This window comes from Phodopus roborovskii, unplaced genomic scaffold (genome assembly GCF_943737965.1).
Source record: "Phodopus roborovskii unplaced genomic scaffold, PHOROB, whole genome shotgun sequence".
In the NCBI taxonomy this organism is placed as follows: Eukaryota; Metazoa; Chordata; class Mammalia; order Rodentia; family Cricetidae; genus Phodopus; species Phodopus roborovskii.
This window is the reverse complement of record NW_026126433.1, coordinates 46,691,334-46,706,718: the sequence shown is the minus strand read 5'-3', so window position 1 is coordinate 46,706,718 and position 15,385 is coordinate 46,691,334. Positions and strand designations below refer to the sequence as shown.

Below are 15,385 nucleotides of genomic sequence, written 5' to 3'. Positions count from 1 at the left end.
ACAGAGAAGCCCTGTCTCAAAAAAATGAAAAAAATAAAAATAGAGTTAAAAAAAAAAAAAGCGCCTTGTAAAGATGGAAAGCACAGAAAAAGAATCTGGATACTGTACGGTATTATGTTATCTTTGAATTGTTTGACTGAGGAAATAACAACTGTTATAAGAAATGCTGCCGGATTAATTCAATTTATATATTTTAAAAATGCTTTGACTTGTGGCTGCAGTGGTCGTCGCCACTCTCCGAGCTTCATCATGCCGCCTAAGGATGACAAGAAGAAGAAAGATGCCGGAAAGTCGGCCAAGAAAGACAAAGACCCAGTAAACAAGTCTGGTGGCAAGGCCAAAAAGAAGAAGTGGTCCAAAGGCAAGGTTCGGGACAAGCTCAATAATCTAGTTCTGTTTGACAAAGCTACATACGACAAACTCTGCAAGGAAGTACCCAATTATAAGCTTATTACTCCGGCTGTGGTCTCTGAGAGACTGAAGATTCGAGGGTCCTTGGCCAGAGCAGCCCTTCAGGAGCTGCTTAGTAAAGGGCTTATCAAGCTGGTTTCAAAGCACAGAGCCCAAGTAATTTACACCAGAAACACAAAGGGTGGAGATGCCCCAGCTGCTGAAGATGCATAAACAGGTTCAATCAGCTGTACATTTGGAAAAATAAAACTTTATTAAATCAAAAAAAAAATGCTTTGACTTCAAAATTTAAGGACAGGTTATTGGGGAAAAGGATTTCTATTTTTTGTTTCCACAGAAAATAAAAAGCTGTGGATTTCTTCCAGACTAACATGGCTTGATCAAGCCAGACCCCCTGAAACAGCATCCCAGGTGATCCAACATTCAAAACAGTTGGGACAAGGCAGCCTTGCAGACCAATACAGCCAGGATTTCTACGTCTTCTTAGGATCCCCACAACTGAGCCCCCTACCAGCAGGAAGCAGTTTGGAAAGAATGACACCCAATTATTGTTTATAAATGTTTGTTTTCATTTAAATGGGATTTGTTATAAATAGTTCATGACCATAACCAATCTCTTTAAAGGTAAAAAAGGGGGTTATGGTCTAGAAATGAATACTTTGTTTTGGAATGGACTTTCATTTATAGATACATATTTAAGGTCAGTTTTGTAATATGTATTTTCTTCTCTTGTTTGGGTATTGTGTTTATATAGCTTATTTAAAAATGTATAATTTAGTACAGGTTTTAGTTAGTTACCTATAATAGTCAAAACTTTAGTTAGGTTTTATCTATAATACTCAAAAATTATAGTTAAGCTACTTAGGATTTCTAGATATACAGAGATATATTTGAGATGGATAGGCATTCTTCAAACCTTTAAAAAACCTACAGATTGTTGCATTTAAAATGGTTTAGAGTTTCTCTTGACAATGAGGCACAGCTGCTCCTGGCAACACCACCTTCCTCAGAAAGGAAGATGGACATCGAAGAAACTCATTATGGAGTTTGCTTCCAATATGGCAAGACTAGCCATTTGGGCAAGATACTGCCCTTGTCTGGACTGTTTGACTTTATGCTGTATAAACTAGACATGCAGGACCCACAGGAAAGTGACTGCTGATACAAGATGGACACTGCTACAGAGTTACTGCTTCATAGAAGAGTCTGCCAGACAGTCTGCAGGACACAGAGAAAAGAGACTGACAAACTGCTAATATAGGAGGACAGTTTAAACTTTCCTGCTTTGCTGAAGAGTCTGCCAGACACACTATGGCCTATGGGCTGAAGATGGAAGATTACAAAAGAACTTCAGGTGACTGACCAGGCAGTGAGTTGTCTCTGTCTTTTCTAGAGTTTATATATTATCCTTCTGTGGTCTTTGAAGGAGTTGAAGACAGATAGTTACGGTTATAGTTTTCCTTACCTAGGATTAAAGATAAGTTACCTATAGGACTTTAGACTCACAAAGATAGGATAGATGATGGAATATTTTCTTAAATCTTGCTAAATGTTAATGGACTAAATATTGTTAACTGTGGTTCTTATTATGATAACTGTTTTGTTATATATCTTACTATGTTAAGGTTAAAACCCTTCTTTTAGACAGAAAAGAGGAGATGATGGGAGATGTCATTCTGTAAATATGTTTCTCTTATTGGTTAATGAATAAAGCACTGTTGGCCAATAGGCAAGCAAGATAGGCGGGACTAGGAGATTAGGAGGAGAGAGGAAGAAGTAGGGAGGGGAGTCAACATGTAGGGAGATTTGAGAGACCAGAGGTCCAGGCCCTCTCTCCGGTAAGATAAGACCATGTGGAAATACTTAGATTAATAGAAATGGGTTAATATTTAAGACAGAGCCAGCCCATAAGAAACTGGCAACTGGCCTACAGCTTTATAGTGTCTCAGTGTGTTATTTGGGGCTGGCACGGCATTACCAGACCAGCAGGGAAAACATAATCTTACACTGCTGAGCTTCCCATGGTTATCTCCACCTCCTTCTGCCCATCACTGCCCATATGAGCTCAGGTGTCTTTTAACCTCCCACACCTCTTCCTCCTATTCTTCCTATACACCCCCACGTTGGACTGATGACCCATCTTCCACATCCAAATTGTTCAAACATCTGTTGCAATCCCAGTAATTGCAGCTGAGATGGAGACAATGGGATCAGGAGTCCAAAGCTAGCCTTGGCCACACAAGTGAGACACCATCCTGGGCTATAAGAAACCATGTTTCAAAAGAACAACCCCAAATCTCTAGGCCACCTTCCCCTGGGGTCTTCTGCTTCTACTTGCCTTTTTAAACCCAGAATTGCCACACAAACTAGACCAGAAGGATCTTTCTAGAATACCAGATCATGTCTCTGTTTAATGGAAATTTTTGCTCCAGCTTTAGGGCCATGTCCCATTTCCTTGCCCTTTCATTGTCTGGCCCGTGCATAACCCTGTCTTCACACAGCAGGTATCCCAGCCCTTCCAATGCACTCTGCAAAAATGCCCCCTTTCTTTTGCCTTGCACAAACAGATGTGTTCACCTTCACACCTTCTGTCCTTGGTCCTGGTCCTTCAATGCTCATTGTCATTGCTTCATCTTTGCAAAGTGTGACCAGAGCATCCGTCCAAACTGGCAGTCACTGCCCACCTGCCTCCACTGAGTAGTGATACTCCCAAGGGCAGGGTCAATCTCATTCCTCTCTACTTCCAGCCCTGGGCAAGGTGCCGGCTGTTTAACTGCAGGGATGAGCAAACAACTTACCTGTGTACAATATTTATACTAAATATGAGGCCTGTGATTTCATTCACAGTGTGAGTGTACTTTTAATTCATTCTGTTTCAGAAAAGTATTGCATACAAATTAAGCACTCTCAGTCACCATTGGAATCTGAAAATCTTAAAATAAGTGAACAAACAGTGGACTTGGATGCAGGAATACCTACTCAGAATCTATTTACACTGGCTATGCTAGCCTGGGCTTGACTATGCTAGCCTGGGCTTGACTTATCTCAGTTCAGGCTCTCCATCAAGAAGCCAGAGTCACACTTCCAACCTGACTCCAAACACAGGGGTTGGGCCCAGTGTAGTGGCATCCATACCCTGGTGCTGAGGGGTTCCAGCATAAGAGACACCAAAATGGGGCCAAGCAAACTCAAGGCAGATGACTGAAAAGAAGAATCCTATTAACAGCGTGTGGAAACCAGCTTGCAGTGTGTGCACAGTGTGAACTGTGTGTGCAACCCAGCTTGTGGTGTGTCTGCAGGTCTGCTGCAAACCAAGTACTCACATACCCTTTGCCTGTTCTCAGCAAATTAAGGCGACAAGAAAGACAACAGAGACCACATGGCCACAGATCACAAAGTAAGAAGCTCCTGACTGTCAGCCTGGGAGGCAGTGAGTTCCCTCCCAGCTCTACATGTCCCCAAGGCCACAACTGCACACACAGGCTTGCTGCATTCTCATCTCCCCACACCAGCAGCTCCACAGTCAAAACAGTGTGCCCAGTGGACGTTTTGAAAATTCAATTACCCTAATTACTGTTCGAGGTAATTAATTTTGGCCACTAAACCATGCTAATTTAAAGTTGTATACTTTGTTCCAATACTTAAAAATTGCTGCTGCATTTTACATAATTCACTCTCATTAATGTGGTGGGACCGAATCATATGAGGAACTCATGCACAGGGTTAAAGTGATGTCAGTGGCTGCCCTGCAACTTAAACATCCTTGGCCTAAAACCACCCTGGTTCAAAAATTATTTCAGTAATTCTGGGAGAGTTTACACCTTTGATAAAAAGGATTTATACTCCCAGAAGTGTTGGCTCTTTCTTTCTGTCTCAGAGAAGTTCCCCATTGGTCCTGCAGACACAAAAGAGTTTTCTAAAGACACTGAAGGTGACAAATGCCATACTGGAGTGTAGATGTGACTTGGTGATCATATTTCAGCCCATTACGGTGTAACTGAGGCCAGAGTGTGTGAAGGTGACTTGCTATAGGTTATGAAGCCCATGGAAGCATTTAGGACAGGAACCCATGGTTTTTGACTCTGGACTAGACCCTTATAACATTTCAAAGTCCTAGTTATATATGAATGTATGCATGTATATATACATGTATATAGTATGTATGTATGTATGTATGTATGTATGTATGTATGTATGTATCTAAGGTGCTGCTCTGATGAGTTCTAGGCTAAGCCTGTATTCTGTCATAACTATAGCCCCAAGCCCTTTAAAGGTGGTATCTTTAGGTACTGTGCGTGTGGCTTGGTGGCAAGAGGCTGTCTAGCAAGTGAAAGGTTCTGAGTTACACATCCCAGCAGTAAGACAGACAGAAAAGAAAGAAGAATGGGAAGGAGGGAGGGAAGTCAATCTGTGCCTTATGTGGAACACAAAGCAGGAGAATTTAGGCAAGGACCTTGAAACAGGGGGCACCCTGCAGTGTTCTGGAAAACACTGACCTAGGCTCATTTTCTGAGAACCTCGAGTGTGAGAATAGAGGGAAAATTTCCTGCTCTGCCCTTCTCTAGCTAGCTCAGTAAGGAGTAACAGATTTGGTTTTGTTTTTAAATTCTTTCTAAATTTCCAGTCTATTGCAGGCTGCTGATTTTGTGCAGTCCAATATGCACACAGCTGCATTTGAAAATGTCTGTGCTTTTCTGGGTACCCCATATCAGTTCTTGCCTTGTCAAAGACCAGTAGCAAATCATTGCAGGCCAGCCCCAGTGGCTCTCAGTGAGGCCACAGGATAGTGTTGGCATGGAGGAGGCAAGTGCAGGAAGCTGTAAATCCTCAAGTGACCTCTGGATGCTTTGTGAGAGTGGCTTCACTATAGCCTTCCTTGGCCACTGAGCATAACTCAACATAACGGTTCAGGCCTCCTCAGTGTGCCCAGCTGCTCTAGCAGGTCCCTGTGCCTCTTGACAGTGTCACACAGCTCCATCAGAGTTTCTCCTTGACACATTACTTCCACAGAACAACCCTCTCCCCTTAGGGAATTTAGGAACAGGCACTACAACCCTACTGTGTCACCTTCTTAAGACAGTTAGGGGCTTCCTGCCAGGCTGAGCCCCCATACTTTTGGGGAACTCACCAGAAATGACCTCAGTACCTGAGATAAAGGACAGGAAGCCAAGCATTCCAGATTCTGGGTTAGGGGTACAGCTGGGTAGCAAAGCACTTGTGTAGAATATACAAGATCCTGGGTTCCATTTTAGGATCTTGAAAAACAGAATGGTTTCCTTCTGAAACTTTTATTTTTTATTTATTTTTTTTTTCCTTTAAACCCAGAAAGTTACTGGCTTGAAGCCTAAGTTAATTCAACTAGTTCTTTCTAGAGCCCTGCTCCACTGTGTGGAGACAGCGGAGCATGGAGGCGCCATGGCTGAACTGTCTGCAAAGCGAAGTCCAGGGCTCAGGGCCATCCAGAACAGAGGCAGGAAAACATTCCTCCCTCATATCAACTGTGTCTCTGCATGGATGCACCTCTTCCTATAAAAACAGTGCCCCCAAGGAAGCCAAATTTGTAAAACGTTGTGAGACCATCACCAAGGAAACCCACATCCCTCCTCTCCAGATTCCACTGGGATGATCTGTATCTGATTCCTCCTAGTTCTCATGTTTTTGTTTTTGTTTTGTTTTGTTTGTTTTTCTCCTTAAAAGGGTTATTTTTATGTATTTGGGTGTTTTGAGAGGCCAGAAGAGGGAGTTGAATCCCCTGAACTGGAGTTAGACAGTTGTGGGTGCTAGGAATCAAACCCGGGTCCTCTGCAAGAGCAGCCAGTGCTCTTACCTGCTGAGCCATCTCTCTCCAGTCAAGATCTTCTTATTCTCTCTTTAACCTTCTGTTCTTTGAAATACTGTTTGGCTGTGCAGTCCAGGTTGGTACTGACTCCTGGACTCAAGAGATCCTTCTTCCCTAGTGTTCCATGTTACCAATGTTGCCCTTTGCTCTACCATACAGGATTTACCCACACCATTGCACAGTGAGGTGCACACCCCATTGCCCTTTACTCTTAGATGCTACAGTCTGTTTCCTAAGGAAAAAGCTATCCCTTACGGAACTGCTTTTTAGCAACTATGTTATTTTACTGCTGTGATGTGCATGGCTCTACCTAGCCATCAGCTTCTCAGCTGACCTAGTGCTGTCACCTCTGCCCCCTGTAGAAGAGATCCTTTGAACTGACAGGTCGGCTTTCCAATTTGGAGCAGTTAATGCCCAGTTTCACTTTGGTGAATGCTCTCCCGAGTTAAGCCAACAACAGTCCTAAAGGAAGAGATACATACATAGCTATCAGCGTGTGGGCTCCACTCAGCTGTTGCCTCAGGTGCTGGAGGCACAGTGCCCTGTTGGGGAACATTCATCCTGAGGCTCCAGAGATATCAGCCCTCATGGGGGGGGGGTGTGTCAAGAGAGGGCCTCTGCCATTTCCTCCACACAGGACCATCCTTAGGGTGGCCAGATTAGTCTCCAAGTAGTGATGTAGAAAGAGTGAGCCCGTGGCAGCTAAGTAACCAGATTCAGTCACTACGGTGTATCTATTGGCACACATGTTAATTAGGTTTTAATGCTAGTAATTTGATAACAACCCCTGGCTACGGGCTAGAGAACTGTCAGTGCTAAGAGCTTTTTATTTAGTTTCTCTTCCCTTTCCACTGAGGCAGCCTCCCCACTGACCCTTGTCGAAGACCCCCATCTGCTGGTTGCCACGGTAACTGAAGGAGACCAATTGAGCTGAACACAGCGACTCAAATAAAATCTGCAGCCAGAGGAATTCTGCGAAGAGTAATAAATCATTTAGTAAAAGGGGGTCCTCCACACGGCGATGAGTGTTGGGATGATACGATGGCATAACTCTTCCAGCTAGAAGGCCCATGACAGATTGGGGTGATTAGACCGGCTGGAGGGCTCATTTGGTTTCTAGTGGGCACAGGCAATGTAAAAGAGAGATCCTGCCCAGTTATGTGCCACCATCATGGGGGAGGATGAGCTTAACACTTGGACCATAAATGTTCCAATATTAAGGGGTGGCAAGAGAGCCAACCGAAGCTTCCAACACACCTTACTCTTGTTTCATTTTTTTAAGGTAGTACAAGTTCACGAGTGTCCCTTGTGACTCATCTCCAGTCATCAGTCTGCAGCAGCATCTTCCAGCCTGACCATCTGTGGGCAGGCAGTGTACTCTAAATGGCAGGGCACTTTCTAATTAGGTGTGACTCAGGATGATCTGACAGGGGCAAGGGGCTTTGCCCCCTAATTTTTTAAGGCTCTTCTGAATTATGGGTAGATAAAGGGCCCTTGTGCCCAGTCCTGGGAATCCCCTAAAGCCAAAGGCTCTGCACTTTCAAAACAAAAGCTCAGGGTTGTGCTAATTGTCTAGCATGTCCCTACCTGCCAGCTCCTTCTTTGGTATGTGCAGAGAGACAACTGTCCTGACAGCAGATCAGGACAGGACAGCAACACTACTATACCCTACACTGTCAGTGTGTGAAGCCTTCTCTCCCCACTGGACACTCTCCTCACTGGCTACCTGGGACCATTTTAAGAGGCAATGGTCAGGGACCTGGAATACTCCCTGACCCAGAGAATACACTAACCTTTCCCTTGGAGATTTTAGCCAAACCAAAGGTAGATTTTGTTTCCTCCCTTCTGGATGTTGCCAATACAACGTTTCTGTCTTAGTTTTTGGAGAAGAACAGCTATGCCCTTAGACCCTGCAGCCTTTCTGCCCTGAACCCAGGATACACACCGCCCAGCAGCCTCCAGTGTGGCTGTCCACCCCTTGCTGGGCAATTGTCCTCCTGCAGGTGCAGCCGGCCACTAGGCCCTACATGAGCCACTGGGGCGTGTACGCCTGCTCCGCCTCTGGACACCGGGGGCTTGGCCAAGACACCCTGCCCACTATGAGTGGGCCAGCACCTGGCGGGACTGGGAGCCGGCCTGCAGGGGCCCAGCTGGGTGGCTAGCATCTGGCTAGGGAAACTCCACAGGGGCCCAGGGCCTCTGGACTTTGGCAGAAGGAGGGGATTAAAGAGAGCTGGCGGTTGAGGGAAGAGAATGGGTGAAAGCTTCATTAACTCCACGCTCACAGCCCAGTTTCATTTTCCTGATTAGCAATGAGAAAAACAGGTTGATTTCCCCGCGACAACGGGAGAGGTGCTGCAGATTTTATTTGCTGTTCTTACTTTTAATTCCTTATTTGTAAACAAGCAAGTGAGTCATTGCTTGTTGATGTTCATAGACGACCCAAATTTTAATTAAAGAGAAAAAAATCTTGGCTAATAGAGAGGCCAAAGAAATATTACAACCCATTTTAATTTTTATGTAGTGATTAAGCTGTGTGACTTAATTGAAACAGGCAAGACTTAAGAACTCAAAGAAGTGAAAATGAAACAATGCTGGACAACCAACCACCCATCCTCCAATGTGCCATGGGAAACAGGACTTGTGAGTTCATAAAAGTATTTCCAGTGGGTGCCGCTTTATGTCAGGGCCTTCATACTTGATTTCTGCCCCGTCTTTACAAAGTTACCATTAGTTTCACTTCTAAGCCCTGATTAGAAATTCTACTTCCAAATGCTTTGTCTCTGCTCACTCTCTCGAATTCCCCTCATATTTCAACTCCTAGACACTCTTGAACTTTGCACACAGTGCCAGTTTGAGCCTGCACAGAATAATCAGTGTATTAAATTCCACTCCGACACTGAGATTTCTCTAACACAATCTGCCCAGCCTCAACTCTTTCCTTCAGAAACATTCTGTGTTGAAAAAGAAACTCTCGGCATGAGCCTCATAAGAAGTGACATGTAACAGACAGTGCATGTGGTGCGGGACATGCAGCTCAGAACTAGGAGAGAATTCTGACTTTGTTTCCTAGGCGCCATGCGCATAATGTACAATGTGGCCGAAACTGACATCAGACATAGAAAGTAAAACGCCTTGGGGGGAGGGGGATGTGAGGGTGCCGGGAAAGACAGAAAATATGTTGATAAAAACAGTAACTTCTGTTAATCTACATTTTCCAGTCACTGTCTTAATTAAGAATGTTAGGAAATATGTTGCAATTTAATTGCATTGTTTCAAGAAACTCCAAGGCTGACAAATTCCAGGCTGTGCTCACTTGGAAAGAAAAAGGGATCAGAGTGACAGTTTCTTCTAATTGGCGAATAACAATCAGAATTAGGCTTTTCACAGATAGCGGCACCCAACGAATCTCGAACTTACAAGACAGTGTAAGAATAGCCCAACACTCAACATGTCTTCCAGAAACAGGCTCAGGGAAGAAGGGAAGCGAGGTGTTTCAAATGTCTAAGAACACAATTTAAAACACAAACACCAGGTACATCAAGTGCTCACAACCATGAATGGTGCAGAGAAACATCTTATCTTTGTGGAAAAATCAGTGTTTGTGAAAGAAGTTGGTAAGAATCTATGATTTTCAGACGATCCCATTTAATGAGAATGTAGACGCGATGCCAGTTTGCAGATACATTTCCATATCTAAATTGTCCCTTTCTCCTACTGCAACCCAGTCACACAGGCCCTGGGTTGCACTTTTCTTTCTGAGGGAGGCTGTGTGTTGCTACAACAGACAAGGTACAATGTACTCTTTCTGCTCCATGTTCCTCTGAGAGAAGCTGCGCTCGCCACACACATCACATTGCTCAGCTTTCTATCTAGTTATTTTTATCATTATGATGTACATGTGTACATATGTATATGGTGTGTGTGTGTGTCTGTGTCCCTGTGTTCATGTCTGTGTGGGAGGGCATTACACATGGAGGTTAGAAAACAAGTTTGTGGAGTTGGCTCTTACCATCCATCTACCTTTGTCTTGGTTTTGGGCATCAACTCAGGTCATCAGGCTTACACAGCAAGTGGCTTTATCTGCTGAACCATCTGCTCAGCCCAGTGACTCAGTTTTAACCCACAACTTGCATCCTGTCCTTAGTTTCACTTGTGTGTGTGTGGGGGGGGGGGGAGGCTGTGTAGTTGGGGCCTGCCATGACAGGAGCAGCATCACTATTCAGTGTGCTCTGTTCCCACAGTGCTCAGCACCAGCCAGGAACTGACCAGTCACTCTCACAGGGTCTTGAGACTATTCATTGAAAACTTGAAAAGGGATTATTTATTGAAAATGTGATGGCTGACTCTCTCTGGTCGGACTACTGCTTCTTCTTTGACTGTCCTCGGGCTTTTTTACCCTCCATTAACCAACATATGACACACCTGAGCCTCAGAGTTAGCTATGGTCTCCATAGGAGGTGGATGTACCTTTTCCAGCCACTCTTAATTTTGCTGTTATGTGCAAGGGCCTCAAACACCAGCAGAGCACAAAAGGCTTGCACACAGTGGCTATGGCTGCCAGCATCCAAGGTCTCACTCCTCAAACTTACGCACATTCTATATTATATAGTAGCAATCTGAGTTCTCAAACGATTCAATTAATAGCAGGTATAGCTTAACAGTCTAATGACTTCACTGGTAAAGACTGGGCTCAATTCTTTTAAAGGTTACACTCAAGATCTACAACAGTAGAAGGGCTCACCATGGAGCTCACATCACAGGGCATGAAGAGCCTTCCTGCAAAAGGCATTTTCCAGGCCCCTGAAAATGGAAGGACTGAGCCTGGAGGCCCGGGGAGGGTAGAGGGAGGAGAGGAGTGCAGCAACATGACTAATTAATTACCAGATTGCGGGCAGAGAGGAGAGTTCACAGGGGCCTAGAGCCCAGAGAACCCAGGCTTGTAATTAACAGTTGAAAAGTTCTAGTCAACTCTCAGAGTTCGAAGAACATTAAAAGGATACGTAATCGGGGGGGGGGGGTGAGGCAGCCCCCGCCCCAGGGCCAGTTGCCTCTCCAGCAGTGGCAAGGCTGTTCCCCCGCGCTCAGCACCATTTGTTCCATTACACAATCTCCTGAAGCCATTTAGAGAGAGCTCAAACAACTGCCTGTACCAACGCGACACATGGCTTCCCATGCCGACTCTTTGCTAATCCAGACGCTCCAACCATCTTTCTTTAAGATGCCATATGGTTGGCAGAAGCCTGTAGCACTAGCGGCACATCTGCTTGTGCCTTCCTCCTTCCCTCCATCCCCCAACAAAAGAGGGCTAGCAAGACAGCCCGAGAGAGAGGAGGGCACTCTGACACAACAAGGCTTTTAAGGGATGAGGAGGAATTACTTGGGACTCTACCACTTTTAGCTGCGGGACATGAGAGGTTTTTTTTTGGGGAGGGGCAAGGGGTTATTGATGATTTAAAAACAAGATTTGAAAAACAAAAGAGTCTTACATTCCCAAAAGCTGATTATTTTAAAGCCACTTCGATGCTGTCCTGGGATTTCTGCAATGTTGTCTTCTACCAGAGAGAGCCTCCACCCTTGCCTGAGAAGTCTCTTTTGGGTCAAGTAAAACAGACTCCCTGAGAGAGGGGCAGATATCCGAGCTGGCTTTGTTAGCTAGCAGAGCGGCTGTATGCTAATAAGGCTGCTCCACAAGGGGCCTTTGGTGTGATGAGCAGAGACTGTTGACACTGTTGACATCCTGGCTCTCCTGGTCGGTGAGGCCATGGGCTGTCTCCTTGGAATCTGACCCCCAGTGAGACAGTCTATTCAACTGTCTGATGACTGAAACCTGGCTCTGGAACGTGGAACAGTTTGGGGTGGGGGTGGGGGTAAGAAAATAGTCTATCAAACTCAGGGTCAGAAAGGCATAAGAGAAACTGACAGATTTCTTTTGCCCAGAAAAATATTGTAGATATGTGAGTGACTAAGGCCATGATGATGGCTTCAGAACAAAGACCTGGAAAGTACAAGGGAACTGCCTCTATTTTGGGGTACCTGGCACTCGGCAGACTGGGCTCCCCACAAGGGGCAAGCTAGGTGTCTGAACTCCTTGTAAATTGCTTTGGACCTCGTGTTGGCTAACCACAAACAACCCCTCATGTTTATGGGAATGTAACACAGGCAGAAAGGAAGTGATTATCCTGGGGGGGGGGGGCAGGCAGAGAAAGAACAGTGGAGGGAAGAGGCAGCCTTGAGTCCCGTGCATGCCTTCTGAGGCATCTCTTTCCTGGCCCAGAGGCCATGACAGACAGATGAGGGGACATCTTTAGAAGGAGGGAAAAGAGACAACATCAACAAAGAACCTTTAGCAATCTTCTGCAGGGAGGAAGACACCAGACTCAAAGGCCCAGGGCCGGTCTCAGCAAGGGAGGCTAGGTCTCATTATGCAGGTGAAGTTGCTACATAGATCCATCATCTCCAGGCTAGGGTCCAACACTGTGAGCCAATGAGCAATAAAGCTAGCTAGCTATCATCAGTATGCAGGCAGGGGGTATCAAATTGTAAATTCATTACTTACACTCTACAACATGAATGAAAATTCATGTAACTGAAATGTAAAAACTCGAGGAATGACTTAAGCAGCAGTACCGAGCACAATGATAGAAAGTCAGCCTTGCTGCTGGCTCAGACAGCATGCCCAGCCACCTTGAGGACAGTGTCCCATCTTTAGAATTGTCTTTGTGCTCTAGGGCTGGGTGTTATAGAGACTTGTGGTTTTTAGTAAGTTGATATTCAGCTTGGTGCATTTCATCAAAATTATATGTTTTAATATAAGTTTCATGCAGTGGGTGTGATGCTACTCAAAGGAAATATACCAGCCTGAACTAGATGTTAAGAACTAAGTTCTATCCACCACAACAAACACAAACTATTATTAACACTTCAGGAATATAATTGTGGACATGTGGGTACAGAGAATGAGATGTTTGCAGTTAAAACAGATCTCAATTGAAATGTGAGCATGAGCATGATCCTAAGCAAATTCTTGTAGGGCTGTTTCTTGATTTACAATATAAAATAACAATGCTACCCACCCCCACAGGACTGTTAGGAGAATTAGAGATAGTACCTAAAGTGTCTGGCACCTTGTGGACCCTGAATAAGGGACTACACAGTTACTGCAGTTGCTATGTTAATGGCCTGCTGTGGCGCTTACACAAAGTTCTTTCTATAAGCATTAGTTCATTCAACTGAAAACGGTTCTGCAGTGTAGGGGTGTCTCTTTCTCTAATGAATGAGGCAAATGAAATCCAATAACAAAGACAAGACCATGAACAGCACGAGACACTTCTGTCTCTATTCTTTTCTTTTCCCAACAGGGTCTGACTATATTGCCCAGGCTGGTCCCAAATTCCTGGGCTCAAGCAATCCTCCTGCTTCAGCCTCCCAACTAAGGAGAGCTGCAGTTATGTGTCACAGTGCTCAGACGTATACTGAGCTCTTCCCTATGAAAAACCAGTTTCAGTCATAACATTACATGTCACCAATACCACCATGATGCTCATTTTAGGAGGCTAAGAGACCCTGTTGATATCTTGTCTTGATTCCTACTGATGAATAAAAAAAGCGTCAAAGGTTGGCCTAGGTCTACCACTTAAGTCCACAATGCTAGTCATGAAAATAACAAGGTGAAGATAGGATAAAAAGGCAAATTTCTTGAAAAATACTGGCTCTGGTGTCTATACATTTGCCACATTTTCTTCTGATGAAACTTAACCTAAAGCATGGAAATTTACTAGAAAAAAACAAACAAACCAAACCAACCAAACAAACAAAAACCAACATCTTTACCAAATATCTAATTCTAGAGAGTTCTAGGGTCAAGCACCCATGTGTGCACATATTCATTTAGCATGTGTGCTGGATACTGTCCACACTGTGGTGAAGGATTAAGGAAAGCTGGCAGGACATGGCACATGTGCTTGAGTGCATTGTACGCACAAGCACACCCGGCAAAGCCATCATTACATATCTGGAACCTGGTTTAAGACTGCTGTAGTTGTTAGAGGTTTCTATCCATGAGCCTTTCACTAAAAATTAGCTCTCAATAGAAAGTTCCCAAAACAAAATGATTTGCAAGGGATGCTGGAACGTTGGGAAGCTGATGATCAGATGCTGACATGAAAAACATGGAGTGACAGTGAGATCTGGATTTACGGTGCACATATGTGCTCCACCAGACAGCACTCTCCAAATACAGCCACTGCTCTTCTCTTCCACACTCGCCTCCTGTTTCTGCGGGAAGGAGGCAGGAAGCTGTCTCAGGTGTGTGTGTTCTCCGTCTTTCCCACATCTTCTGTGTCCGTTGGCCATGCCTCTCAGTTCTCCCATCTAGGACCTTATCTTCCAGGGTCCAGATTACACTATGGACGTCAATCTTATTAAAAGTCAAATAGGAGTTAAAACAAATGAAAATGCCTGTTAGCACCCATAACTCTGGGGTCTGCTATCAGGTCCCTGGTGTCTACTACAGGAAGGCATGGGCTCTGGAGTCTCTGGGCAGAGATTCAGAGAAGCCTAGTGTTGTGTAAGCATAAGATGTACCATGGGACTCAAGTTTAAAGGGCAAAATTCTGTAGGTAACTCTGGAATGTTCTTGCAGACAACTTTATGAAGGAGCACCCCCATCTCTCACAGTGGACACCTGCACAGTGCCTGTCCAGAGGAGGGTCTCACTCAGAGACATTTCAAATGACTTGTCTTTAATTTCATATGCTGGAGCACTCCCAGACTGTCCCAGGCGATCCAAAGAGTTTCTCATTCCAGTGTTGCTAACGGTGTGGGCAGGATGAACCTCCTCCCCCCGACCAGAAGTGAGAGTGGTCTCCTTAGCCAGCCTGTCCACTCCGGGTGTGACTCTGAGGAGTGATTTCCTATGCTGCCTGTGTCCTTAGTTGTAGTCCTGACTCACAGGGTACTGTTCTAAATATTTCAGTGTTGTGCTCATTCTTACAAAGTGTAGGCTACTCTGAATATCTTGCTACAAATGACAGCATAGATGCCCCACTCCCCCCCCTTCCGGAGACAGGGTCTATATAGTCCTGACTAGTCAGGAACTCTCGCTATGTAAACTAGGGTGGCCTCAAACTCACA

At 44.9% G+C, this 15,385-nt stretch overlaps 2 protein-coding genes across 2 annotated transcripts in view; one reads left to right on the top strand and one right to left on the bottom strand.

The window, feature by feature from the left end:
- The window catches only part of Sdccag8 (SHH signaling and ciliogenesis regulator SDCCAG8), a 195,394-nt gene that overhangs the window by 14,589 nt on the left and 165,420 nt on the right, over positions 1 to 15,385 (bottom strand). The gene's annotated exons all lie outside the window — the stretch shown is intronic.
- LOC127223669 (40S ribosomal protein S25) lies at positions 215 to 682 on the top strand. The gene has a single exon (XM_051186388.1). The coding sequence runs from the start codon at positions 250 to 252 to the stop codon at positions 622 to 624; it is 375 nt and encodes a 124-aa protein (XP_051042345.1). The 5' UTR covers positions 215 to 249; the 3' UTR covers positions 625 to 682.

Excerpts from the sequence above, each read along its gene's own strand:
- LOC127223669 (XM_051186388.1), top strand. The coding sequence starts at position 250 with ATGCCGCCTAAGGATGACAAGAAGAAGAAAGATGCCGGAAAGTCGGCC.